The sequence below is a fragment of the Rhopalosiphum padi genome, chromosome 1 (assembly GCF_020882245.1).
Source record: "Rhopalosiphum padi isolate XX-2018 chromosome 1, ASM2088224v1, whole genome shotgun sequence".
NCBI classification, from domain to species: Eukaryota; Metazoa; Arthropoda; class Insecta; order Hemiptera; family Aphididae; genus Rhopalosiphum; species Rhopalosiphum padi.
Genome location: NC_083597.1, coordinates 62,401,248 through 62,428,344, shown reverse-complemented (window position 1 = coordinate 62,428,344; position 27,097 = coordinate 62,401,248). Strand labels below are relative to the sequence as shown.

Sequence of the window (27,097 nt, the reverse complement as noted above, 5' to 3'; positions counted from 1 at the left end):
AATACGTTTTACGTGCTGCTTACGGGTAATTAATACATGGACGAGTAAACAAGTAAACTTAAAAATTAGCACATCACTTTTGGAGCACGTTTATCTATTTTATTGAACTACAATCTATGTTTAAGGATAATGTAAATTTAGGAATAAGATAGTTAGTCCTTTAAGGTAGGTACATTTTTTAAATATCTATACTCTATAATTTATATTATAATAAAAATGAAAAATGTTATATATTTACTGATATACATATGTTGGTATCTTATAAGTAGGACTGGGAATTTAATGCAAATTTGATACCCAAAATTTCCTTAAAAATGCAAAACTGACTTGAGAAAATCAAAAAATGTATTAAAATAATGTCTTTAAATGTATATTTATAATAACTTAAAAATTAAAAAAATGATATTACATTTTAAATAGTATTTTATTACATACAAATTTTATTTTATTGAATATATCGAAAACAGTTTTTATTCTTTATTGTTACATTAAATCACGAGAGCGTACTATTTATTAGTTTTATTTATTAATTTATCTATTTTTAGCGTATAAATATCTTATAAATTCATAATACAATTTTGAATTCAAACTTTAAATCCAAAACTCACAAAAATGACCAAAAAACTCTTATAATACCCTAAAACACGAAAAAAATGAATTTAAAATCAAAAATGCAAAATAATATTTCTTATTCAAAAATACCTAATTCATATTTGTAATAAAATGAAAATTGCACAGAAAGCTTCGGAAAACAATTCAAAGTACATTAAAATGCCAGGTTTTCTTATAAGTTATTAGTTTATTACTATTTTCTATTTTAGCGCAATACATAACAAATTCACATTTATTACAAACTCAAATTGTTTTAATCATCAATCTTATACGTTGAAAAATGATTGTTCATAATAATAATATAAGTAGTATATTTATTCTAAAGGTAAGCGCCATGGGTAAGCAAATGGCGACATAATATGATGGATAATTTTATCTGGGCGCGTATAAAAAATTAACTATTTTATAGTTATTTTATTATTTATTTTTATTGTGATAAAAATTAGATTTTCATTTTTTTTTTCATTTTTTTTTATAGAATTTATACATTTTACGTAGGAGTGAGGAATAACATATTACAAGTTTTAGTCAAGTTTTAAGCACGGGTGAACGCGGTCAACTGTATCGGTAAGCGATTATTGTGATATATGTATAATTTTTCTGTCTAAGAAAAGCGGTAGACGATTCTCTTCCACGTCCTCATCACCATCTGAATCTCGATATTCGAATATTTTCACGTCGTTGTCCAATTGTTGATTAAATCGTTTTCGTGAGTGAATATTACCTATACGGGCTATACGAGTATCAATATTGTGCGTATACAGTGCGATGTTTCGGTAAATGAGTCTTGAAATAATAGATAGGTTTTTGAGCCCGTCATCATCATCGTCGCAGCTCTTCCGAGCTAAAAAAACGCGTCGCCGCTGTTGTCCGAGAATTATGTGCCGGCGACGCGTTAAGGTATAAGATGCACCAGTAGTCACCTATTAAGTATTTTTGTTCGTGGGAACTAGGAATAGGCGGTATAGTTTTGTATACACAATGACCGTTAGAATTCATAATAATATAATAATATTATAGTATTATTTTGGTAAAATAAAATTACATTCAACTCATCCAAGTAATTGACAAGTGAATTTCATCACGAACCAATCGATAGATCCATGGTTTTTAAACAATATTATCATTTATCATAGTTGTTACAGACGTTACCGTATAACAGTAAGTTTAAAATTTTAATAATACCGTGAGGCTTGTGCAAACCGGTTTGTACCTGCGTAAGGCATCGCACGGACCACTAGATGGCGACGAAACCGTCATGCAATAACAGCTGGCGCGTCGCGGCAAGACCGTTCACGTTTCTACTGTTCGACCGTTCGACGTTTGCCAGTTTCGGTCAGTACGCGTTCTCACTTATTACGGTCGGTTGTGTGTCTGACGATTGTTATCCCAACGTGTTTTTGTTATTGTTTTAGTGATTACGCGTGTTTAAACGATAATAATATTAGTATTTTCGTGTAATTGACGGTTTTTTTTTTATCGTCGTCCTTCTCTAGTCTACAAATCGATTTGTCGAACACCTGAGGATTCACAGTTCGGCAAGATTTATACACGAGTAAGTACCTACTTACGTGTTATAAATACTCGTTAATTAAATTTTTAGTAAACATAACAACGACCGAGTTCCGTCTTGGTGGTGCAACCGAAGGGTTGTGAGGAGGTACGAATGGGTTAGGCAGACGTCGTTTTACTATTTCTCACGGGATGGTTTGGCGTACCACCCGCACGTTGTTCCCGCCACTGCCGCTCATCCACCGGTAGGGCGGCGGTGGCGCGCAAAACCCGTTTGACCGCATTCTGGTGCCGCCGCCACAGTTTCTACATATGAGAAACCTATGGAAAAAAGTGTATGCATAATGATGAAAAAACGACGAAACCTACGATACCCGTATAATAATATAATATAATTACGATACACACGCTGCCCCTTAATCGGATGATTCGATTAGACATTTTTTTTTCCAACCCCAGTCTTCCGCGTCCTAGTTTTTCTAACACGAAACCCCAGCCCTTGATGGTGGATTACTTATAGTCTCTCACGTCGCTGTATAATTCAATTATTGTATACCTATTATATTATATTTAATAAATAGGTAAGTGTACCTATTATAGTATTATCATTATATACATACGTACGATGTACCGCCTGATGATTGTATATGTGTAATAACTAATAAATAATAATATATATTGTATGGAGGTGTGTTACACGGCGTGTTATACTGTTTACGGTTCATTGTTATTGTTGTCGTTTTATTATTATTGCCAACGAGACGGTGCACACATTATTGAAATGAGAGTAGGTATGCGGCCCTCAATGGGAGAGGTAAGGCGATTTTTATTGGAGATAACGATTTAATGTGTAGACTGAGGCATCGTCGCATTTTTTGGGGTCTGCATTCATCGGGTGCGGTGAGATTTTATAAAAAAAATTCTGTTTTTGAACAATAAAGATGTGTTTCTTCGATATCGTGTTTTACTTTCATTCGAGCCGATGTCTGACCGTCGCTACTTGCCCAATGGACGATATTGTTAATAATAAATAATATAATGAATTCATGTGTTCAATTTATCTACACTTGAATAATGACAAAAGTCGTTTAACAAGACTGTTGTGGAATCGTATTTATATTGTTTTATTATGTCCGATGATGGTACACGTGCAGGGTGCAGTCCTTTATAGAGCTCGTAGTAGTAATACGATAATACGGTCTAAAAAATATCGTTTGATAAACATTTTGCTCGGCATTAGTATTATGGAACAGCGGTCACCAACCGGTATCCGTAAGAAAATTTTGGTGGTCCATGAGTAAATTTTGTTTATTGTCGGAAAAAATTAAACATTATTTGCAATCTTATTTTATATCAACCTAATAGCGAGCGTGTGTTGTACAATAAATACGAAAAAAAGTATAATTTATTATTTCATGTAGTTTCATATTAGATAAACGTAAAATAAAATTAAACCCGTAATAATGTAATCATCATTATCGCATGTTATCATTTTCATCGGTGGCAGTAATTAAAACTCGGTACCAATCCCGGCTAGAAATAAGTAGAACTCTTCGCTTAGCTATAACTTCATTAGAACCAAATATGCATAAAATTATTCAAAACAAAAATTAAGAACAAACATCACATTCACATTAAAAATGTTCAATACTTTACTAATATAATATATTAAACTTAAATTTGTTGTAATAAGTAAACTTTAAAAATTGTTTTATAAATCAAATAAATCTTTATTATTAGTTTATATACAGTGTACACATATATAAATTTATAAATTAATTATAGTCTTATAGTATAAAACTATTAACTTTGTATGTATAGTCTTTTTTATTTAGTTGTATAAGTTTTATAGTATTATGTATAAGTGGTCCGCAAAATTTAGAGTTATGGACTTAGTGGTCCGTGAGTTTTAAAACGTTGACGACCGCTGTTATAGAATATAATTCATCACGTAAAAAAATATAAATATATTATATATATATATATATATATAATATATTCATATTTTAAACATTATCATCGTGTATTATTGAACAAAATTTAAGAATGACAAGTGTAATTTAAAACAGTAATCGGCAATATCCAGATTTTTTTATCTATATTTTTAATATTTTATGATTGTTCAATTGAATTAATTGAAATATCATAATTAAGTTATAATTTAATAAAATTAAAAACAATTAAAATTGAGAAATTCGTTATTGATATTTCATTATATTACAATAAATTTAAATTTGAAATGCATTGTTTGTCCGTTTAGTTACTTATATAAATAATTTTTGAATTCCCATTGTGACTTTATAGTATATTTTTAAAAATATTTAAAACCTATTGAGATTATTATTAACTATTTTAGGGAAAAACTATTTTAGGTATTTATATAAACCTATCTAGGTATTAAGTAGTTTACTTTTTATTTTTAATTGTTTACACTTAGAATGCATGATTAATAATATTGTGTATTCAATGACTAAAGCATGCACTTAAGCTCAAAAATCAATATTTGTTAAGTGTCATGAGTCTTATTTTCTCATTTTATGACAAGACATCGTTGCAGAGTGCAGACACTTGCAGACTGCAGTTCATAATGCTACGTTATATATTAAGTATATCATGTACTCATGTATATAGTGCGTGTTTATCAGACAAACAATAGTATCCCACGTATTATAGTACCTGTGTCTTATATTATGTAATTTAAATCAGTATGCGTAAAAACTAGAATAGTTAATATTATAATATTTATAAATGTTCATATTATTATTTAAATATTACGAAATAGTGTAATAATCTTAATATAAATTCTGGGTGCTTCATCTCTATCGTTTAGTCAAAATATATTAACGTAGTTGATTTGTGCTGTTGTTTAATTTATTGTTTTTACTATAACTTAGACTCTTATAGAGTCATTTATTCAGAAGATAGTTAATACTTAATAGTTAATAATAAACACATAATAATATGCATCAATAATTGCAGTGTTCTGTACAACATTTACAATACAACCCGTATTATTAAAGTAAGTTGCGCTTTAACCTAGTGTATTATGTATATTCATTTATATATTTTTATTTTTATTACAATAATATGTAAATAATTGATTTAATAATATTCAACAATATAATTAATTAGCATGTGTGACTATAATACTAAATGTTTGATTAGTTATCTGTTAGTAAATAAAAGCCCTTCACTCGTGATGCTTTTACTTTGATTTTAACTTTTAAATATTTACATAAAATTAATTTGTCGATGAGCATCTAATTGATTTCAACTAGTTTTTAAACAAGGATATCAAGCAAATGACGTATGCATATACATGGACTTAAGTAGCTGTAACTTTACTCACACATTGTATAACACTATATTTAATAGTGAAAGATATCGAATGCCCACAGTCAATAATAATAATAATAAAAAAAAAGTGGATAGGTATTAGATAGGTACACTATTTTATTTTTCTCCGTAGAGGTTTGACTTAACGCTCTCGTGTATATCTGCCACATGTTGTCATAATATGGCATCCCATGATTTTTACGAGGACTGTGTTTTATATAGGTACTTAAATTGTAAACATAGAATTCTATTTGTTTATTGCTTGTATCGATCTTATTCAAAATCGTTCATATTTATAGTAATAAGCTTCATACGAGATTTCTCGCTGCAATGTTTTCATATTTAGAAAATATGAATATATAATCATAATGTAGTAACATGTAAGAGTTGGGTCGTGAGAACGATGTGCCTAATAGTATGAGCTACATGACGTGTACGTGTGGGGAAATTAACACCACGTTCATTTTTCGTGTCTTAATTCATGTCAATACTAATATTTTCAATGTATAGTTCGTGCATCGTGTACAGGGTGTTCTAAATATTTCACGAAAACAATGCATACATATACTAGCAATTTATACGTGATTGAGGCAATTTTCGTGACACTTAGATCATTGAACCAATTGAAAATCGTGTTAACTTTTGTATACAACAATCAGTAATAATTGTCTAATCATGTTTATCGTGTGCTTTAAACATATTTTAACAAGCAAGTATTTTATTTTTAAATTACATACTATTCATGATCTTTTTTTTTACTCGTAAAATATCATTACAAAAGAAGATCGTAATTTACTCTAATTTTTAGTTTTAGAAATTTAAAATAACGATGCAGTACCATATGATATTAAGTATCAAAGATAATCAATTCCGCTTTCTTTATTCGAACATTTCCAAATTTAAAAAAATAAAACATCTGTTTTAATTGTAATTTATTTTGTGATATTAAGGTTAGTAAAAATAAACTGAATTGTTTTATCATAACTATTCTTTTGTTTTTACATTCACAAATTCTCAATTGAAATGTTTTATTGCATTAAAATTTAAATTAATTTTTATCACTTAAATATCTGTATATACATTATATATTTATATCCACAAGATACATTATTTTATCAATGGTTGGTTTAAGTAATGACTTGTACCCGGAATTTTATGCAATTGTATTTGTTTCTTTTACAGTTTTACTTATAATGCGTTGCTTGTTTCTATAGAAATTTAATTCATAGAATATAAAATCGAATAGTTCAATTTATTTGTATTTTGAATTTTCTTCCTTTTTAGAGAGTTTTATGTTTTACAGTCATTTTTTTGCATTTTATTCTTTTTTCTACTTCTTATATATTTAGATCTGAATTTTTTCTTGTTTAAAGTTACACTTTATTGTATTACATTATTCTATAAAATATTTAAAAAAAAAATAACATAATATATTATCGTATTGCTTTCAATAATTCATAGAAATATATTTATGACTAAAGAAAAAATTTCACTATAAAGTAGTGTATACTATATTTATTTTTTCAAGTGTAAAAAATTATTATAATTAATTGGAGTATCTATAATATATAGTTTTATTTAATTCATTTATGAGATTTGTATCATAAAACAATGCTTATCGTTATCAATTTATTTTAATATTTTTTACAGTAAAATAAAAATGTTAAATATTATTTCATTAATTTTTTATTATATTTTTACATCAAGTTTTGGGCTCTAGTAATAATGAATGACTGAGAAAGAGTAGGGTAGGATAGGTAATACATTTAATGGACTGTATAAACAATTACTTAAACGAATTATAGTTCATTCAAATAGAAAGATTTATTGTAGGTTTTATATACATCGAACACACATTATTATAAGTACATAAAACGTGGGTAAACAGAAACAGTTTATTATCTAGATACATGTTTAATAGTATATTGGCCACATGAATGTCGTTGTGCTTATAATTTTGGTACTTTACCATAGATAAGTTTTTTTTCAGTTAATTAACAAAAACATTTCATAGTTATTTTGAAAATGAGTATATTTTTAATTTCAGTTATATAACACAATTATAAATTAAATATTATATTGTTTTATTGATAAATTCAGTTAAAATGTCGACATTTAATCATTGTTTATGGTCCATGTTTATATTGTATTATTATTCTTTTTATACATTTATCGAACGTACGAGATGTTTATATATGTATACCGACATACACAAACAGTATACAGGTCACTGTATTAATTAGTTAATTTATCAGGTTTCAAAAAATACTTTATTTTTCATTATCAAGAATTCAAGACAATTATCCAGAACTCGAACACGTATATATTTCGTTTAATTCGGTTCCTTTCGAACAACAGGTACAAAGTCCTATCAATTTTTTTTTTTAATTTTCATTTCGAACACTAGGTACTATGTTGTTTTAAGTTTATATAACATTAATTTACAATATTAATACGCTATTTGTGTTAACTACACTATGTAGTTAATTTTATTTGCGTAGTGGCGTTGTAATGATAAATATGCTCCAATGCTTGTATATATATATATATATATATATATATATATGTGTGTGTGTGTTTGTTTACTGTTTACATATGCTATATGCATTTGTACATTTCTATGCGTTAACTGAAACTACCTGTAGGATATTATAATATTCTGTGTTGGTTGTTTATATCTTATACAAATCGAGATCGTTAAATAATCATAAAATGTATTACTTATCCAGTGGAAGTAAGTTTTTATTATTTTCTTTTTTTTTTATAAATGGTATGCACATTTTTCGACCGACCAAGTAATCAATTCTAGTGTTTCCGATTCTAATTATTATAGGGTAAATTGTAAACAACACATGGTATTTCCTAACCTAACCCGACGAAAACCTAACCGTAAATATTTGAAGGAGCTATATTTCGACGATAGGTGTACTATATATGTAGTATTGTAGTATATATATTATATAGTATTTATGGGTGTGTGTGTTTGCGTGTCTGGAAAGGGCTTTTTTTCTCATGTTACGGTAGGACTCGCGGGATGGTCTGGCGAGGAGATGACGGCGGCGGCGGCTTTCACCCCAAATGTGCGCGTTCAAGTCTTTTCGTCCCCCTATAATACGACGACGATCGGTCTCGGAGGGTGAATCGTTTTTCCTTTGTTGCCGCGGCGACGGCGCAGACGAAGGCAATACGCAACGCTACACTACTGCAGCTTTAGTTCCATTTATTCGTCGTAAATTAATGATTTAATAAAGTATAATATATCGCTTGCACTTCTCAAAAATTCATTAAAACAATAAGATAAAATAATTAAGTACAAAATGCGCGTGTTTTCTATTGTTTCTTTCTCGTGTAGTATAGAATATATTATATATACACTCGTTTGAGAAAAATTTTAATAATGTGTACCTATATGTGTGTGCCCGCGCGGTTCATATTGTGTATTTGTGTATGTAATTACATTTACACACACATATAACGGCGAGCATGATCGACGACGTCGTGTGAAGATGTGAAGATTGATTTACGTTTTATTTTCGCTTTTATTTTTGCTGTTATTTTCTATTCACATTTTATACCGCGGATTCGAAGCTGTATTAGAGAAAAACAAAGAACACGATATTTTACTTTTTTTTAATATATTAAACAAATAACGACCTGTATGCCGAATTGCTGGGGGATGTACCATGAAAAAAATGTATATAACATATTATATAGATACACCTGTAACAGATCATTATATATACATCATGTTATATACGTATTGTTCACCGTGACAATCCGGAATAATGGTCCTTTTAGAGATTTACAGTGTTTGCTGCTTGTATATATACACGTGAATGGTACCGGTTTATATATATAACGGAACATTCTCGCTCACTGGGTTAGTCCGACGTGTTACTGCAGCTATAATATTACGTACAAGTCATATATACCGCGACGTTGACGCCGCCGCCGCAAGTGTGTATGTGTGTGTGGGTCTGGATTGTAGAAGTAGCTAGCGTTTATATATATTATAGACTATAGTTGTTATAGTATATATATATATACTACTATATATATATATATATTATCATTATTATTCTATACGGTCCGTCTGTTTATGTGTGTAAAATAGTCAATCGTACTGAATCGGGTGGGCAGGGGAGGTAAAAACGTTTTCATAAAACGCTAGCAATATATAATATGTACATTATCATGTCATTATGCATGTATAAATATTAAATACTGTACTCGTATATATAATAGACTGGTCGAAACGTTTGTGATACTCGTACGCTATTATATTTTATATTAGATTGCAGCGTATAAAATAACGTGACAACGGTTCCTGAAACGATTCTTGGAAAACGTTTACTAGGTGGTATATATTGTAGCTGGCTGCATAGGTGCATATATTATATTATATATATATTAATTGTTATTATGCTTCTTTATATTTTATATTTAACAAAACCGCATTATTTCGTCGCCACGGCCTACATATAATGCGTAAGCTTAAAAACTTTGTCATCTGTCTAACTGCCTGTGCACGATATTACTATCACTATTATTAATATCGTCGTCATTCATACGTAATATAATATTGTATATTAATAATAATATGTACTTACTAAAATGCTCTTGGCGACAATTCTTCATTATAGGTACGTGATGTTTTTGACGTATTTTCGGAAACTTGCAGCCGAACAGCAGCTGTAAAACAATTTAAGATGTTGAGTTCATTATCATTTATTATGTGTAATCGCGTTTTCTGGCAAAACATCTTTGAACGTTTGGTCCGGTCTTATAATATTATGTATATTGTATACAGGTGGACTCTTTAAGTTCCTGACATAAACGCGAAATGTAGATATTTATGTATGTGCATGTACTCAAACTGTGCGAATAAAGTTTAGTTAGATCATTAGTGCACTTTGGCAAAGTTATATACGTTTTTGTCCGGTTTAATGAGTTTGGTGTGTTTAAAGTATACCATGAGATATTTTAACAGTCCAAACTTTGTGTACTACTTAGATCAAATGACATTCACGAATGGCGCATATCCGCGATAGGATCGTGTAAAAATGTACATCATACGTTAACATTAATAGTTACCTATACAACGAAAAACGTATTAAAAAAACAAATATTTAGACATTTTAATGTGGATAGTTTGTATACTGCTTGTAGTTTTTCATAACATGGCAGGAATTAATTTCAGTAAACGCATATTAGTGTAAAGTTGTATATTAGTGGTTATTATATTAGATATGCGATTAGGTGTCATATACTATTAGTGACAACTTGCCATTTGCTAATACCTATTTAGTGTAGGCGAAAAGTGGGTTTGGTGAATAATATTATAATATATATATAATATTATACTCCGTAATTGGCTAAACTGAGTTAGTCGGAACATTCATCGATATGACGATATAGAATGAGTAATCATTGTTCTAAAAACAGTAGTTAAATTAAGTTAATTTAATTTTTCCATTTCTTGTGTCTGTGAAACTAAATAAAATTAAGTGCGAAAATATATATGATAATATATTATCTATATATTTATTTGTATGTAGCTACACAAAACACGTATGTACTGTATTAAAATGTATATAGTATTAAGTGCTTTATTATTTTCTGAACTCAACTTGTTTTTACATTTTACTTTCTTCATTTTTACTTGACCTCAATATTTGTTTCATCTACGTAAGAAACTTACAGGTACTCACAATCTCAATAGCATTATTAGTTCTAAAATGTATAATTAAATGTTAAGCCTTATACTAACGTTAAATAATTTATATAAATTAAAAAAAAAATTAACAATGATTATTTTTATTACTTAAGTACATTATTTGCATATACCAAACTTTCATTTTTATGTTCACAACATCGTACCAAGCCAGCTAAGTAACTACTAATTATAAAAGTGAAAATTCCAATTACTTAACTCGTTTTATAAAGTGTCCGTTTGAATTATTCTAAGGAAAGTAAACCACAATTCGATGACCATGATCGGGACTGGATAATGAATTTATTAAAGATTTTGCAAACACGAAAATGTACTAACACAATATTACCCTATCCATGGTATACACGCAGAACTTGATACTGTTATACTACTATACAGTGTGTGCAACAGAAAATACAAAGGTGGCTAAATTAATTGCAACTTGGTTAGAGGTACACAACCAGTCACCGGCCAAGAAAACTGGCCACGAGTCGTCCGCCCGGTCACTTTCGTCGGCTTTCTAACAATTGTATTGTGAATGACAAGATTTTCAATGAAAAAATAGAGGGCTTCAAACAGGTTTTCTAACGTAAAATCAAAACAATGGATCAAGACGTGTCTTGTGTCTCGCATGTGAAAATATTTGTGTAAAAATTATTAAAATTAATTACAACTCATCGCGAAAACTCACAATATTTTTCGTTAATTTTATTATTGTTGCTCATAAGTCATAAGATGTTTTCGAAACCAAATTTAGCGTTTTTTTTATGAAAATTATTACTGAAAGTTTCGTTTAGATAAATTAAACCAGCAAATAATGTCTATGATACGTTTACACTATTAAATTTTTATATCATGAGAAACAAAAATACTCATACTATATATTATAAATTATAATGTATACATCTTAATTATTTTTTTTTGACGAGACTTGTGTATTGTTAGAGATCAGAGTAACAATGAAATCGAAATTGTATTCGTAGCTTAATTTTTATTTCTATTAACTAGAACATTTGTTCAATTGCTTTCAATTAAAACATAATAAATAATAATATTATACTAATTTATTAGACTCAAAAGTGCTTAAGTACCTACTACCTACCTACGTCTCGTCGTTTTTTAATATTTTACTAAATCTATTATTTGGTATACACAAAATATGTAGCCATATATAATAATATAGACAATATAATTACAAGTAATAATATTATAATATATTAACAAAGAACAGTCCGTTGTTGTAAAATTAAGACCAAACGAAATACGGGCAGACGCGTTACGTATTATAAAATATTTTATGTTAATAAAATAATAAATATATACAATAATATATTAGTTGCTGTCTGCTGGCACCTTATGTATTGCAATTCAATGATCCCAAAATCTTTTTATTATATTTTATGAGATATTTATTCCTGTGTATCGTAGTACCTACTATATTTATATAAAGAGTTTGTATCCATTTAATAACGTCTGAAAGAGAAATTCAATTAGAAGTCGTTGAACTTGTAACCAGTAATCATATATTATGTATAATAATATTAATATTTGGTTGTATATCAATATCAATTGATGCAAGTTTGGCCCACTGTGTACAGATACTCTTTTAAATAACAATTAACATATTTGTATGTATTGATAGCGTATTACAATCAAACTTATGATGTCGATAATGTCGTATTACTCGGTTTTACGAATAGCACATTTATTACAACGCTACGAGCTCTGCATTTCGTGTCCATATAGCTAACAATAATTATTTATTGTGATATTATTCTGTTATCTCCTCCTTAAATTATGACGTCGAGCCGTAGACTCTAAGAATGAAAATATTGTATTTTATATTATGATAACGAGTTAGCCGAGATTATCGTAATTGTTTTTAATTGTTTTCCTTGTATTAATGTACTATATATTGTTTTCATTATTGCAGTTATAAAAAACGTACTTTACGTACGTACCGATTGGGTGGAACTGTGGATCACCATTTAGTGTAACCAACTCCCATGCAATGTTCCGTTGTACCTGTATATTATAAAGTTTTGATACACTGGTTGATTCTTTTATTAAACTGTTCTAAAATAATGTCCATAATATTTCATCCCCTTTCCAGACTTATTATTACGTAAATTATATTATTGTTATTATTATTAATTGTTCTTTCGTATCGGAAACGGTGGTAGGACATCATTTTTCGGTATACTCGTCGACAACAATAATAATTATTACGTACGGTTGGGTTGTATTAGTATTATTACACTAGTATAGTATCCATATATAGGTAATACTAATTGTATGCACTTAGATACATATAAGTATATGAAAATAATCTCGGCGTGCAGTGCCCGTGATGGTCGTATTTAAATGTACCATGCTAACCACCACCTGTTCGAGTATATAGACATCAGACAATAATATATTATAAAATGTCGTGTTACTCGATTTGTAGCGACAGCGGCGGATACGTAACTTACCTTACCTATAATTCTGTACCGACTGTGCCACTATAACATTATAAGCGACAGGATTTTTGTGGTTATAATACTAACGTATAGTAACGTTGCGCATTCGATACAAGTGCCGTCGTTATAGGGAGCGGACACAACACCGCAATAACTTAAAAAAATAAATAGTTTACGCCTCACCGTCTTCCTTGAAATATTATCTCCGTGTTAAGTGTCCATCGCTGTTCCCACGACCGGCGCCGCTTCTTATTCGCTCCTTCACATACATAATTTAAGAAATAACATATGATATGATATAAAAATATCACATTATTGTATGATGCTCTTCTCGTGCGCTACCCATACGCGGGGATGTGTTATAAATTATAATAGACCTTCTCTCTTTGTGTAATCTACTTTGGAAAGTGGTGTGTAATATATCGTTGGTAAATAAAATATATTACTTATCGTCGTTGTCGGGTTAAGTCTTATATTTGATGGTAAAAAAAACACTACATGAATATAGCCGCCGTGTCGAATGAAACGAAAATCGCGTTGGCATCATTACAATAATACTATAATAACTATACGTGGTGCCTATAATAATTGTAACGATGCTTGCGTGGTGTGCGTGTATTCGTGTGAGAACCTAAGATCGGACCGATCCGCATGGCCGGCCAGGCACATTTTCTGGATAATCGTCGACATCATCGCGCGTAATCATAATCAATTGATGGGCCGTATAGTAGATTTCCACGATGACACAATAAGAGGTGTTTCGCGTGCAGTTTTTTTATAGTCACCAGTCAATACACTATAAAGGGTAGATAATTCTCCGAACACATACTCATTCCAATTTTCATATATAATTTATTCAAATTCTAATTTTTCTAATTTTTAAATATACTTTAAAGTTAAAACCCACATTTTCAAATTTTTAAGATTTTTTGTGCTACTTAACGAGTGTCTCGTGGCGATACAAACTTCTGCTTTTTAAATAAGAACCCCAATTTTTACTGTTGATTATTTGGTAATTTAATGAACTTATATTTTTGAAAATGTTGACGTACTTAATTCAAAATTCGAACAAATTGTTTTTTCAGTTATAATAAATGTTTATGCTAAGGAATTAATATCGAAGATAATATTATAGTCCTTATATAAAAATATAAAATAGATATAGTTCTTATTGTGTATTATTTATTATATATATATATATACAGACAACAAATTAATGTATTACTATTGTGGAATACTTCGCACACGAAATATTTGACACGGTCTTTTCGGAATTCGTTGTCATCGCGTGCAGCGCTTTTCATCAGTTTAATAAAATATAATATATTATACATGTCCGACGCATGTATAAAACACTAAAACTCAGCTCCCCACTCAGTACAATACACATGTACAGTATATAACAGATAATAGGAACTCGCAATTAAATCGCATCCGGCGTTGGTATAATGTATAATTGCAGTGTGCAGTTGTGTGTGGTGCGTATATCAATTATATTTATCAATATTATCGTTAAATGTTTATTATATTCTTGTACTAGAGAGACGCTGTTACGAGCATATTGGCTTACTTTATTTTTTAAAAGTCTGCGGAATCTTGCTGGGTTATTTTTTATAAACATTTTTTTTTTGCGTTGTTGCCGCGTACGATTGCGTTTGCAAAACCGTTACGCCTGTTGGTCGGAATCTACCGTGTTCATTATTGGCACTCGTTTAGAGACTTACTACTGTTGTATATAATAATTGCGACAGTTATAATGATTATTGCATCGGTGATGGTCGCACGCGCTCAAGAAAACGGTTCGGAAATCGCTTAAACCGACATCATCGTCGGAATTTATGATCCACACGGGCTCAACTCCAATTAACGTTTTATGCAGGCCATTACGCGACGACGACGTTATTAAACGGTTTCGTACGCGTATACTATTAATATTAATTAATATTTACTGCTAGGTATATAATATAATACACTTGTCCTTTATACACGTTACTACAGTTTCTTACTGTTAGTAATCTCTATATAGTATGAAGTTACGTAAAAGATATCTTGTTTGGCCGATTATGATAATATTATTTTATTTTCGACGAGCATTAGATTATGCTAAGTATATTTGTGTTTTGTGTACATATTAAAATTATTATATTATATATTTTAAATAATATAGACATTTTTCCTGGTCCCGTGAAGTTATTTTAACGCGTACCTAACCCAACACGATCTGGCCTTGTAATATTTCGATTTAAGTGGTTAATATTAGTATTATTATATAGACATACGCGTGTCTGATATCAGTCGTGTAATAATGGTCATAGTTTTAACTTAATTTTATAATAATGACAATTAGTCAACACTACATATTATAATTAATCGGCTATTTTTTGTTTTTAATTCAGTTTAATATCGGTATTTGTATAGGTACTTACATTTAAACAGTTACATTTTACAACGGGCGGACCTTCGATAAGTGAGGAAAACATTTTTACATAATATCATTGATTATAAATACTATATAATCAATGATAATATACTTGATTACTTTCATTATTTTAATACATCGTTATAAACAGGCAAACAGCTATATACCTACAATAACTTGTATTTTAATTCTTCTCTTTAGCAGCATTATTTCAAGTTGCTGCAATAATATGTAATCATATGTGATTTTGTTTATTGTGTTTTGTGCAGTGTTTAAAATGTTTGTTATTATAATTTACTTTATTGTATTATAAATTATATATTCACACTAAAATACTGAAAAAACCTAACACCGACAAACAACAAATATCCATAAAAATCGATTAAATTTTTTAGTTTAAATTGGTATAGTATTCTATATGTATAGGTCAAATTAATTATGTTATAATAGCAGTCTACTCATTCGAGTAGTCATTGAAGGTTCCCCGGGAGACATAAAAGTCTAGCCATGGACGGTCACTATAACACTAATAACTAATAATATATAATACATATAGTTGTTGATGATTCAAGGTCCTTTTGATTTCTTGTTTCTTTGTGTTTCAATCGGTTTTCATCTTCGATTCGTGCATTTAGTGCTTATAATAATTATACCATACGTTTTACAATTTTTGAAGAAATAGTTTTGAGAATTTGTCAATTGAACACCGAGTGGGAATTAGACATGTCATGACAAGTGGCAACACGACTCGACATGGCGTGGTTTTTATAGGTAAAACATCGGGCGGGCTGACTAGGGTATACATACGAGTTTCTTTTCATTCGTTTTGCGTCTAGAATAACAAACATCGCGCGGGGAGCAATTGTTTTTACATAGTATTATTTGGTTGTTGGAAAATCAGTGATCGATCTCGTTGAAAAACGCCCGTCACGTCACCCATACGGACTTCAAATTCTCCCCTCGCGTCTCCGCGGCGACGACACACCCACGATATTGGATTTTCAGCTGGCCTGTACACAAGTATAATATATATTATTATGTGTGTATTGTATATTTATATCCGTATACTACAACGTAATTGCCGCGCCGTCTACAGGCTTTGCGGTTAGCTGCGCACATGCGGATCGGTATCAACGCAAAAAAAAAAAATTCGTCTCCAGCGTATTATGCGGCAGTTTTGATGAATTTCAAGCTATTTTGTTACCGGGTTTTTTTTGTGCTCGTAATGATGTATCTCGATCGCTGCCAATCCTGAATAGTCGAATAGTCAAATTTTTTCTACAGGTATTGCGCCCGTTCGATTCATTTTGTGTATAGTGTATTGTATATGTATAATAATTTAATATTATTATATACGTATGGGCACTATCAATACAATGATAGCGGTTCCACTTGTGCAGTGTTTCGCCACAAGGTTAGGTGTACTGTTGGGCCGTGACATGGCTGGCTGCTGCAGACGCGGCGGCTCGGGCTCGAACGTCAACGATCTTTATTCTATTATAATATTATTAAATATTTCAGCAACTATGATTTATCCGAATCGCGTGTCTTTTATAGTTAATAAATATATTAAATTAATAATGAATAATATGATATTATTATACAATAATCGAAAGAACACGTCAGTTTTTATACTATATTAAATTTAATTTTTAGTGTACCGACATTGATATCTCCGTCGTATTGTGTCACCAAAATATACTAAATACGTATAGTGGAAAATATTCTACTATTCTGTAAATGGATTAGAATGATAAGATGATTTTATAAGCTTGGTCATAATGAGTCATTGAGTCATTAATAATGACTATAGTGAAATAGTTTTATCTAAACAATTTTATTTAGTTTGATGAAAAAAAAAAATTTAAATGCGGACCACACGATTACAAGAAATACGGGGACAGTGTATTATTGTAACAATAGAATAGTACCTATTTATATAGGTATTTTAACGGATATGCCGTCGATAGTCGCGCGGGGAGAGCGACGCCATTACGTTGACGGTGCAGCATCTAATCTATATCAGTTTCCGTCGGCCCGTACGCTATATTATTATACACATACGAGCAGCCGACTTTTTAATTCGGTTTGCCCTTTCGATTCTGCGGAACCGTTCGCCATCGCCATTGAAATGTCAATAGTGAACAGGAAACATTTTTATTATAGTCATTTCCCCACCTTGTTCAATTTACGTATAATATACACAGCATTACACGTGGACATCGTATTATTTTTAACAGATCGACTTTCTCAGCGTTACGAGAAACGTCGTCATTTGGAATATTTATCTTATAGTTTAATATATTTATTAGAAATATCTTATTTATTATAGTATAGCGTATGAGTGTATAATACATACACCGCAATAAATGCTCGAGTGCGTTGAATTTCGTCGACTCGTTGTGTTTTCGAGAAATCATAAATACAAAAAACGAATTATATTAGCTCATGATATTTTTATTATTACTTATTATTATACTATATAATATATATATATATATATATTCTAAAGAGCGCGTAGGATATTCAAGGCGAAATCCGTCTGCCGCGGCGCTCTATTTAACTTTTGCTATTGCTATTGCTCCTGCTAATACATTTGATTTTTATTGAACTAAATGACTAGGCGTTATTTTAAAAGCACTCATTTAACCATCTTCGTCATTTGTTATGAAGACACTTGCCAAAACCAATAATAATAGTCGTCTGTATTCGGTTTTTATTGTCCTACTCGTTAGTCACGAGACGTTAGCATTTTTAAATGGTTGCGGCGTACCTATATAGGCTATTCGTTAAATGTAATATACAAAATTTTAAATAAAAGAGTTAATTCGATTAAAATAATATTAGCACCCGTTGTACGACTTAATTTACTAATTTTAGAAACGGTGAAAAATAGTAATAAATATAGTCATTAGTCATTACTTCTAGTTTTGGTTTTACACGGTTTAAGTGGTTTAATTTTGTTAAAAAATAGAAGATAAAAGAGGAAAGACAGGAGGAAAGAACATTTTCAAATAATAATGTTTTCATAAGTGTTTATTACGATAATAAATGTAAAGTTATTCATAAATTCTAGAAAAAAAACTCTCACTATAAAATACTAACTATAATATTATACTTTAAAATCATGTAGGTATCAGCTGTCGAGATTTTTTATATGTTGATACAATAACCACATATACAATCACATTCTGAAAATATAGTATAGGTACAACTTCACGCTGCAGATTGTACCTTTTATTCTTTTGTGCGTTTAAAGTGGAATATTATTTTTTATTTAATTTGATCTTATTTATATGATGTACCTATAAATATTATGTTATCTCATTATAATACTTGTAAGCTAGTGTTAAAACGTTTTTTTATATATATATATATATATATATATATTATTACTGTATTTTCATACTATGTGATTAGGTAACTTATGTTACATTATTATTAATATATTTATATTTTATATTTTATTTAAAATAATAAAAATTAAATCAAACTTACATTATACTAATAATTATACTCAATTCAAGGTGATTAAATATAAAAATCTACCTTAGAAAATTAAGTAAATGTGTAGAAGAACTATAAAACTATTAAATACTATACATTTCACCGTGATTATATTTAAAATGTTTGCAGAAAATGCATGCTTTCTATTATTTATTTCAGTGGTGCCTATACTTTAATATTATTCTATAGAAACCTACACGAACTATTTTTTTGTTTATTCATAGATAAATGAATATAATTGACAATACTATGTTAAGTTAAGACTTGAATAATATGTACACTTTTAAGAGATTCTTTAGACTCAATTATTGTTCTCAATGCAAGATATAATCATGACTATATATAAATAAATATATTTATATACATAATTAGTCCTGATTTAAACAATATTATGTAATGTTGTATTGTTTCTGTTTATTTTACAAAAATTATTTTTGTGTTAGCAGGATATGGCAAATAAAAAATCTGAAAAAGTCGTATGTATCATCGTTGTTTGCTTTAAAACTAATTGATGAAGCACAATGTCACCGGAAAATGTGTGTCCAAGATTCAAACAGAATGCCTGGAAAAAAGAACTGTGCTCAAATTGTTTTCGTCCGAAAGAGGAGCACCCCGAGAAGCCCAAACGGGTACATATTGACTACAAACCACTACCGGAAATATCTCCAGCTCAGGTAAATGTAGCTCCACGCCAAATATACACTCATGCAGTTCAAAGTGTTGTATATTTGTTTTTGTACCTAACTCTATACAATAAATTTTCTTACTCATTTTTTTTCACCGCAGAGTATATTGAAGGTAAATGGTTCGTGTGACAAATCTCGGAAAGTTTCGTTTTCGATTGTTGAGACAGAAGTCATCGGATATGGCGGTGAAGAGTACTCGACCGATGAAGAATATTCGTCGGACGAGGAAAACGGTTCGGAATTCATTGACTCTGGTGACGACGAAGAGCTCAAAAGACTGACCGAAGCCAACACGAACCTAAACAGTAAACCTGAAATTGTATCCGAAAAGGTTGTTGCCGGTGGTAATGTTGCAAAAACTCCGATCGTAGCGGTAACTGCGATGACGGACAACAAATCACCCGTGAAAAAACCAATGGTACAAAACAAGTCACCGCCACTGGTCACTGTTCAGCCGTTCAGCGGGGAATCACCTAAATCGCTTGTGTTCAACTTCCTAAAAAACAAAGAGATTGCCACGGCTGCTACTGCCACCGCCGCAGTAGCCAAAACAGCTTGCGAGGAGGTACAAAAAATCGAGAAAAAAGATACTGAAAACATTCAACTTAGAAAGACTGAGATAACAAAAAAACCAACATTAACCAGAAGCTCATTGGTGGCCAATTCCAACGAGCCATATTTAAATATAAGACGGTGCAGTTTGCCGGCGGAAGAAGAAGAGGTGAAACCAACGCCGCCGCTGCCGACGTCAATGTTAACGTTGACGAACACAGAAATCCCAAGAGCGAAACTCGTCCATCAGCCGGAAACGGTTGCACCCGTCGAAATATTAAGAGGTGTGGAGGAAACCACTGAAGTCGTCTCGTCGACGAGAGAGTCGGACGCCGATATAGCGGGCAGTGGCACGGCACCATACAAAACGAGAAATAATGTACCACGAATGGGTACTATGCACTTCAAACTGAAGTTGGCTGTGGCTTCATCTCAAAAACCAGAACCGTTAAAACTAATCGGTAGTAGCGCTTCCGTGGATCACCCGCAAGATTCTTCGTTGTTGACCAGCAGAGAAATGGCGGGTGAACCCGACGGTAAAGCGGATTCCGACGAACCCGGTGACCCGTCGACAACTCCAGTGAACCGATCGTTCCTCCATAACTTCAAAGACCATTCGTTGCCCTTGCGAGACACCTCTACTACACCTCCAAGGACGCCTATCAAAAAGGTCAGTCGTCTATCATTCTTGTTCCTACTTTTTATAGTGTAATTTTTATTTTTATAGGTCCCAACATTAATTGATTCTAAAATGTATCCGTTTTTTTTTTTGTATTATATTACGTTTATTTATAAACAATTTTGTTTTAGACTTCAATTACCAGTAATAGCCCGCCCGAATGTCCCAGGAGCATCAAACGCCAAGCTCCAAAACCTCCTCCGCCGCCGCCATCGTTGACAACGGCCAAGACGTGTGCTGAATTCGTTTACCACAGTGCTAACAGTTCGTTTTCTGACGAAGAGTTCAGACCCGATGACGTGACCATCACAAACCGTAAGCTGTTAGCTGAATACTGCGAACAAATCGAAAAAGAACAATCACAACACTGCGGTAGTGGTGGTAACTGGGAACGACCATCGTCTGCGGCTACTGTCACCTCCAATGGTGACTCATCGGTGCGCGAATCGTCCACGCTCCTGTTACCCGGAAAACGGCCCGCCTGCGAAAAGAAAAAGTACGGAAAGGCCACTAAAGTGGGTCTTAAGATCAAGAAATTTCTAAGGATACCCAGCCGGGAATCAACGGTCACCACACCTCAGCAACCGTCTACCAGGCCCAAGCTAGAAATTATTCATCCGTTAGACATCAACAAATCCGCCGTGGAAATCATTCATAACTACGCTGTCGACGGACTTCTGTACACAAAAGAGCCGTCTGCCAAAGCACTATCAAACCATCATCCAGGTTAGTGTGATATGCTATTTAACATTTTTTCTGTATCCGGTCTTCGAATCGGATGTTTGTCATTCGTATCTAATCAACTAACGTGTTTGATGATCGGATTCCGCACATCGTTAATTATTTAGAAATCCTGTTGTACGTTTCTACCTGCACCACCACCACATATTTAGTTATCTGTTAGTTATCATCTGACCTTTCAGCAATTATTTTCATGTGTAAATAATGTATTTATTTTTTTCATTTCCCTTTATTACATTCTTAATCAAAGTGTAATACATTTTAAATCATTTATTATCCATGCCTATTTATTGTATGTTCTATATTATACCCAAATAATCTATTTTGAAAAAAAAAATCATTCCCTCCTAACTTATTAAATATGTATTCATTAAGGTGTATGCCTGTATTGCATAAATTAAATATATCAACAATATAATGTACTTATGAATATTATATAATTATACATGGCTACCTAATTAGTAACTTTAAATTATAATAATGCAATCAGCTGTTGACCTAATTCGTAATAATCGTAACAAAATTTTATTTTTGTTTAATTGCGTATAAGCTAAAATTTACATAGCCCTAACTCTGTTTTATCAAATTTTAATCAAATTAAAATTACGAGTATTAACATATTCCTTTCTACTTTTTAGTCAAATAACTCGTATACATTATAATATTTTTCTTGAAAAATTGAACATTTCTTAAGTATAACCTTTACAGTATTTAGGTCAACCTTCACGTCAGTAGGATATGCTAATTCGAATATTTTTATTTAATAATAATATTTATTCGATGTCGATCTTACTATGAAATAACATGCAATTTAGGTATTTAAATTAAGTAATTTTAGAGTATTATTTACTTATATTATTTTCATCCTAAAACAAAATTTAAATAAACTTTCCCGTTTTCAATTAATGTTGATTCTTCTTTCATTACCCTATTTGTATTATTTATGTTCAAGTGTTCTGAGTATGTAAAACTATTGGTTGACTTATTACCTATAGTTTCACTATTTATTTACTGATAATATGTTATTTTCTCTATGCAGTATTCTACCCACATTATTATTTTTTAACAAACTAATTTGTTGTCCCGTTCACTCAAGGCGCATAATAATATAGTGTTTGAAATAATGTTTCAGCACGACCTACAAAACCACCACCACCGCCCAGAAGTCTTCCGCCCGTCGCAAAGCTGCCGCTAAAGTCCGTCCCGTCCACGGAAATCACAGATTACCCCGACACATCGAAAACATGTGATTCAAGCGCGTCCGACGAAGCTTACGAACCGGTAAATTTTTCGGCACCAGAGTGTGACCACAGTTCGCCGGAAATGGCACGACTAACGTCAATGCAGTATTACGGTAGCGAAACCGAGTCAGAGATATATCCGACCATTCAGTTTGGCGACGACGTGAGTTACAATAGTATAATATTATTATTATTATTATATTGCATAGGTTTTATTCACCAAATATACACATTATTTATAAAACAATTTAATTAATTAATTAATTAACTATAAACAGTTATTTATTATTATTTAATAAGTTCTATTTAAAAATATCTTATTTGATAAATTTAATAAATATTTTATATTTTAAAAAATATATATGAATTATTATATATTTATTAAATGTATTAAAAATATTTTAATTTAAATATTGACAAAATTAATGAAATACAAATGTTAATTTAATGATTTTCATTGAAAAATGTTATGAGGGACATACCCCCATTTTTTTATTGTTGAAAAATATATTTACTAAAGATAAAAGTCCTTAAAAATGATTTAAAAAACAAAATATCTGTTCATTTTTAGTTAATCTTAATACCGCCAAAAAAAATCATTTTACTTTTATTAATGCGAAACAATTTTTTTTTAGTTTGGAGCCGAAGACAGCATTAGGAACACTCAGCCAGGACATAATAAGAGTCTCGAAGAGAGTTACGATGCCGTCGTAATCGCCAATCACGAAGCTTTGACCAAACTCTTGGATCAGGTAATTACTTTCGCTATACGTAATCATAATAGTACTATTGTACAAGGTGTAGTTTGTCGCGAGGATCTTCCAGTGTATAGGTATAATCATAGACCTTATACTAACTAGTTTAATGTCTATATGGGTATAATTTCTACATTTCCATGTGTAAAACTACAGAGTACAGAAGTGAAGTACTCGCGATTCAACACCCCCCCTCCCCCCAATGTATGTATATTATGTATCATACTACTTTGGATTTCATATATATATATATAGGGCCGACAGTTGCAGTGTGATTTTATAAAACGTATTAAATCTGTCACTGTTTTTCACGTATATAGGCGACAAGCTGTCCGAAAATACCCAAAGAGTTGATGGCGTTGAAGACGAAAAGCTTGGAATGGTCCAGTTTCCGCGTAGATCCTACGAGTCGGTTGCAAAAAGCTGGTTGTGCGTTCTACAACGGCAAATGGTACGACGTGCCGGTGGTGTTGAGCATTTCCGAAGAACCGGTTGAGCTAAACAACGTACTGAATAATCATTTTACCATGACCAAAGTGACGGAGTTCGTGACGCGTGTGGAAAAGGAATACAGTCCAGGAGCCGAAAACGAAAAAGGTTTGTATATATTATTACATTTATTTTTATATAAAACTATATAAGGTCATTATGTAGATCTCATATCGGTTCAATGGCGTTTTGTTTTACTTTGCTTTTTTCCAATATTGTGTTAACACTTATAAAAACCGTTAATGGCGATATTGCAGTTTACGTTACGCTGTGGAATGCCCATCGCATGGAGGCCATCGAATCGTATTGCAAAGAATACAACGCCAAGTACGCGGACGTCACCAAGGAAGCCGGTCTCATCCTAGTGGAAACTGTCAATCTGTTGATTGGCCTGCAGGCGTCAGACGTGAACCGGTATAGCCTGGAACCGTTCGTAGTGACTAGAAACTGTTTCGGTGCCGACCCGACCGTGGCCATGGTGCAGCTGGAAACCGATTTACAGGTAAAAAAAAGTAAATTTTTGTTAAATTTATTATTTTATAAACGTTACCCATTTACTGAGGGATTCGACAATTAATTTTAGGTACACTCAAATATGTTACCCTTTTCCCAGTTACATCCTGCTTGAGTGTACCTTTACCGCAACTTGAAAAATAATGTGTAACGGTCATCGGTCACACCATATAATATGGGGTTATTTGGGTGGAGGGAATGTTCGTTTTTAATCTATTGAATAAGATGCGATGGGAAATTATATAGGTATGTTGTAGTAGTTATAATAAATGAGTTGTTAACGTACACTTGTGACAGTAACAGTTTAATCAGCCCCCTCAACTCCCCGCCAAAACATCAGCAAACTAATATTATAGCATAATATTTCAAAGACCAAATCGTCTTCTCTGGCTGACATACAATATGCATCTCATAATATGATAAAATTATTCGTAGCAACTCAATCGTTGTCTTGATTTCTGATCCGGGGTAGGATGTTATGACGAGGTAGTACAGGAAGTGGGGGGGGGGTAATTTATATCTACCCAGACATACACCTTTTGCAAAGTATAATATACAATGCACGACGTTCTTGTATGTCATAATAATTCTTTCTGATTCATATAATAATATATATATAACTTCCGTGTTTTTGCAGGAAGCGGAAGATTCGCTTTGTGATATCATGCTGAAAGTGCTCAGATTGCTGGCGCCCACGTGGGAGATGACCGTGTGTCTGTCGCAAGTGTTGCGACAGGACCGGCCCAACTCCTTGTCCAAATGCAAGGCGCTACTCGAGTTCTGGCTGTGGGGTCCGACCGGAGTGACAGTGTCGCCCGACCGACCGTTGTCGCTGAAAAGGTAACCATCACCATCTCTACAATCACTTATCCTTAACCACCGACCTTTAACCACCACCACCACACATGCACCACATCACACCTATTACATATCGAGTGCTACGTCCCGGATTATTGTTACCAGATGGTTGGACTTGGAACGCGCTAACATCCTGCATGGCCATGTGTGTTCCCGTTCCGCCGACCTGTCCGTCAAGCAGATATGCTACATGTCGTTTTTGGTGGCCAACGACGATAAACTGTTCTCGGACGCATGGGCCGTGCTATCCGATCGCAAGATGCGGCCGCCGCGTGATCCGACGATCTCTAAATGTTAACGCACAAACATGTTTTGTATTGTTTTGTTTTTGAATTATTTCCTTCGAGTGTCAACAAATTTTTTTGTCAAAAAATCTCCGAATCATTCTTTTCTCTCCAACACTCTTTATTTTTTTTTTTTTTTTTAAAGTCTTAACTCTTAGTATAACAATATGATGATTGTAGTTGCTAAAAACCCGTTGCCGCTCTTTCACGTTTGTTATTATGATTCTAGGATAAAAATGACACTATTGAATAAATTATTATTACCTACTAACCCAACTGTTAATTATACTCTACGCGTATACATGTTTGCTCATTAACTGTTATTATTCTAATTTAAATAATATATATATATATATTATTGTGTAGTTGCAAAGTGTGATTTGCAGCCCAATATCTGCCATGTTAAAATATTAAGTATTTAAAATATATTTTTGTTAGTTATAAGATACTTAACATATTAAGACATGAGTATTTATTTGTATAAGAAAAAAAATGAAACAAAAAAGCTCTCTATTTTGTCAATTATTTTTGTATCAAAAGAAAATTATAAATATACTCGTTGTGTATTTTATGCAAAATCTACTTGATATGCAATTTACCTACTATATTTTTAAATTTTTAATTATATACTTATTTTTTTACTTGTTATACACAGTACCTATTTGTTATGCCTAAATGTATTGTCATTTTAACTTTTTTCTGATTGTAATAATCAAAGGTTTTTATTTTTATTAAATG

At 31.5% G+C, this 27,097-nt stretch overlaps 1 protein-coding gene across 2 annotated transcripts; it reads left to right on the top strand.

The window, feature by feature from the left end:
* Window positions 1-1,942: 1,942 nt before the first annotated feature.
* On the top strand, window positions 1,943-26,930 carry LOC132918926 (uncharacterized). 2 transcript variants are annotated; one of them, XM_060980287.1, is made up of 10 exons: window positions 1,943-2,167; window positions 20,008-20,235; window positions 20,348-21,469; window positions 21,610-22,204; window positions 23,352-23,623; window positions 24,096-24,212; window positions 24,536-24,812; window positions 24,962-25,206; window positions 25,855-26,057; window positions 26,181-26,930. In XM_060980287.1, the coding sequence occupies exons 2-10, from the start codon at window positions 20,083-20,085 to the stop codon at window positions 26,371-26,373; spliced, it is 3,177 nt and encodes a 1,058-aa protein (XP_060836270.1). In that variant the 5' UTR covers window positions 1,943-2,167; window positions 20,008-20,082; the 3' UTR covers window positions 26,374-26,930. The 2 variants fall into 2 exon arrangements, with proteins under 2 accessions (XP_060836270.1, XP_060836276.1); XM_060980293.1 differs by having other exon boundaries at window positions 20,005-20,235.
* The last annotated feature ends 167 nt before the right edge of the window (window positions 26,931-27,097 follow it).

Coding starts and splice junctions, on each gene's coding strand:
- LOC132918926 (XM_060980287.1), top strand. CDS start 20,083: ATGTCACCGGAAAATGTGTGTCCAAGATTCAAACAGAATGCCTGGAAA. Junction 22,205..23,351: donor ACTATCAAACCATCATCCAG/GTTAGTGTGATA, acceptor ATAATGTTTCAG/CACGACCTACAAAACCACCA. Junction 23,624..24,095: donor CCATTCAGTTTGGCGACGAC/GTGAGTTACAAT, acceptor ATTTTTTTTTAG/TTTGGAGCCGAAGACAGCAT.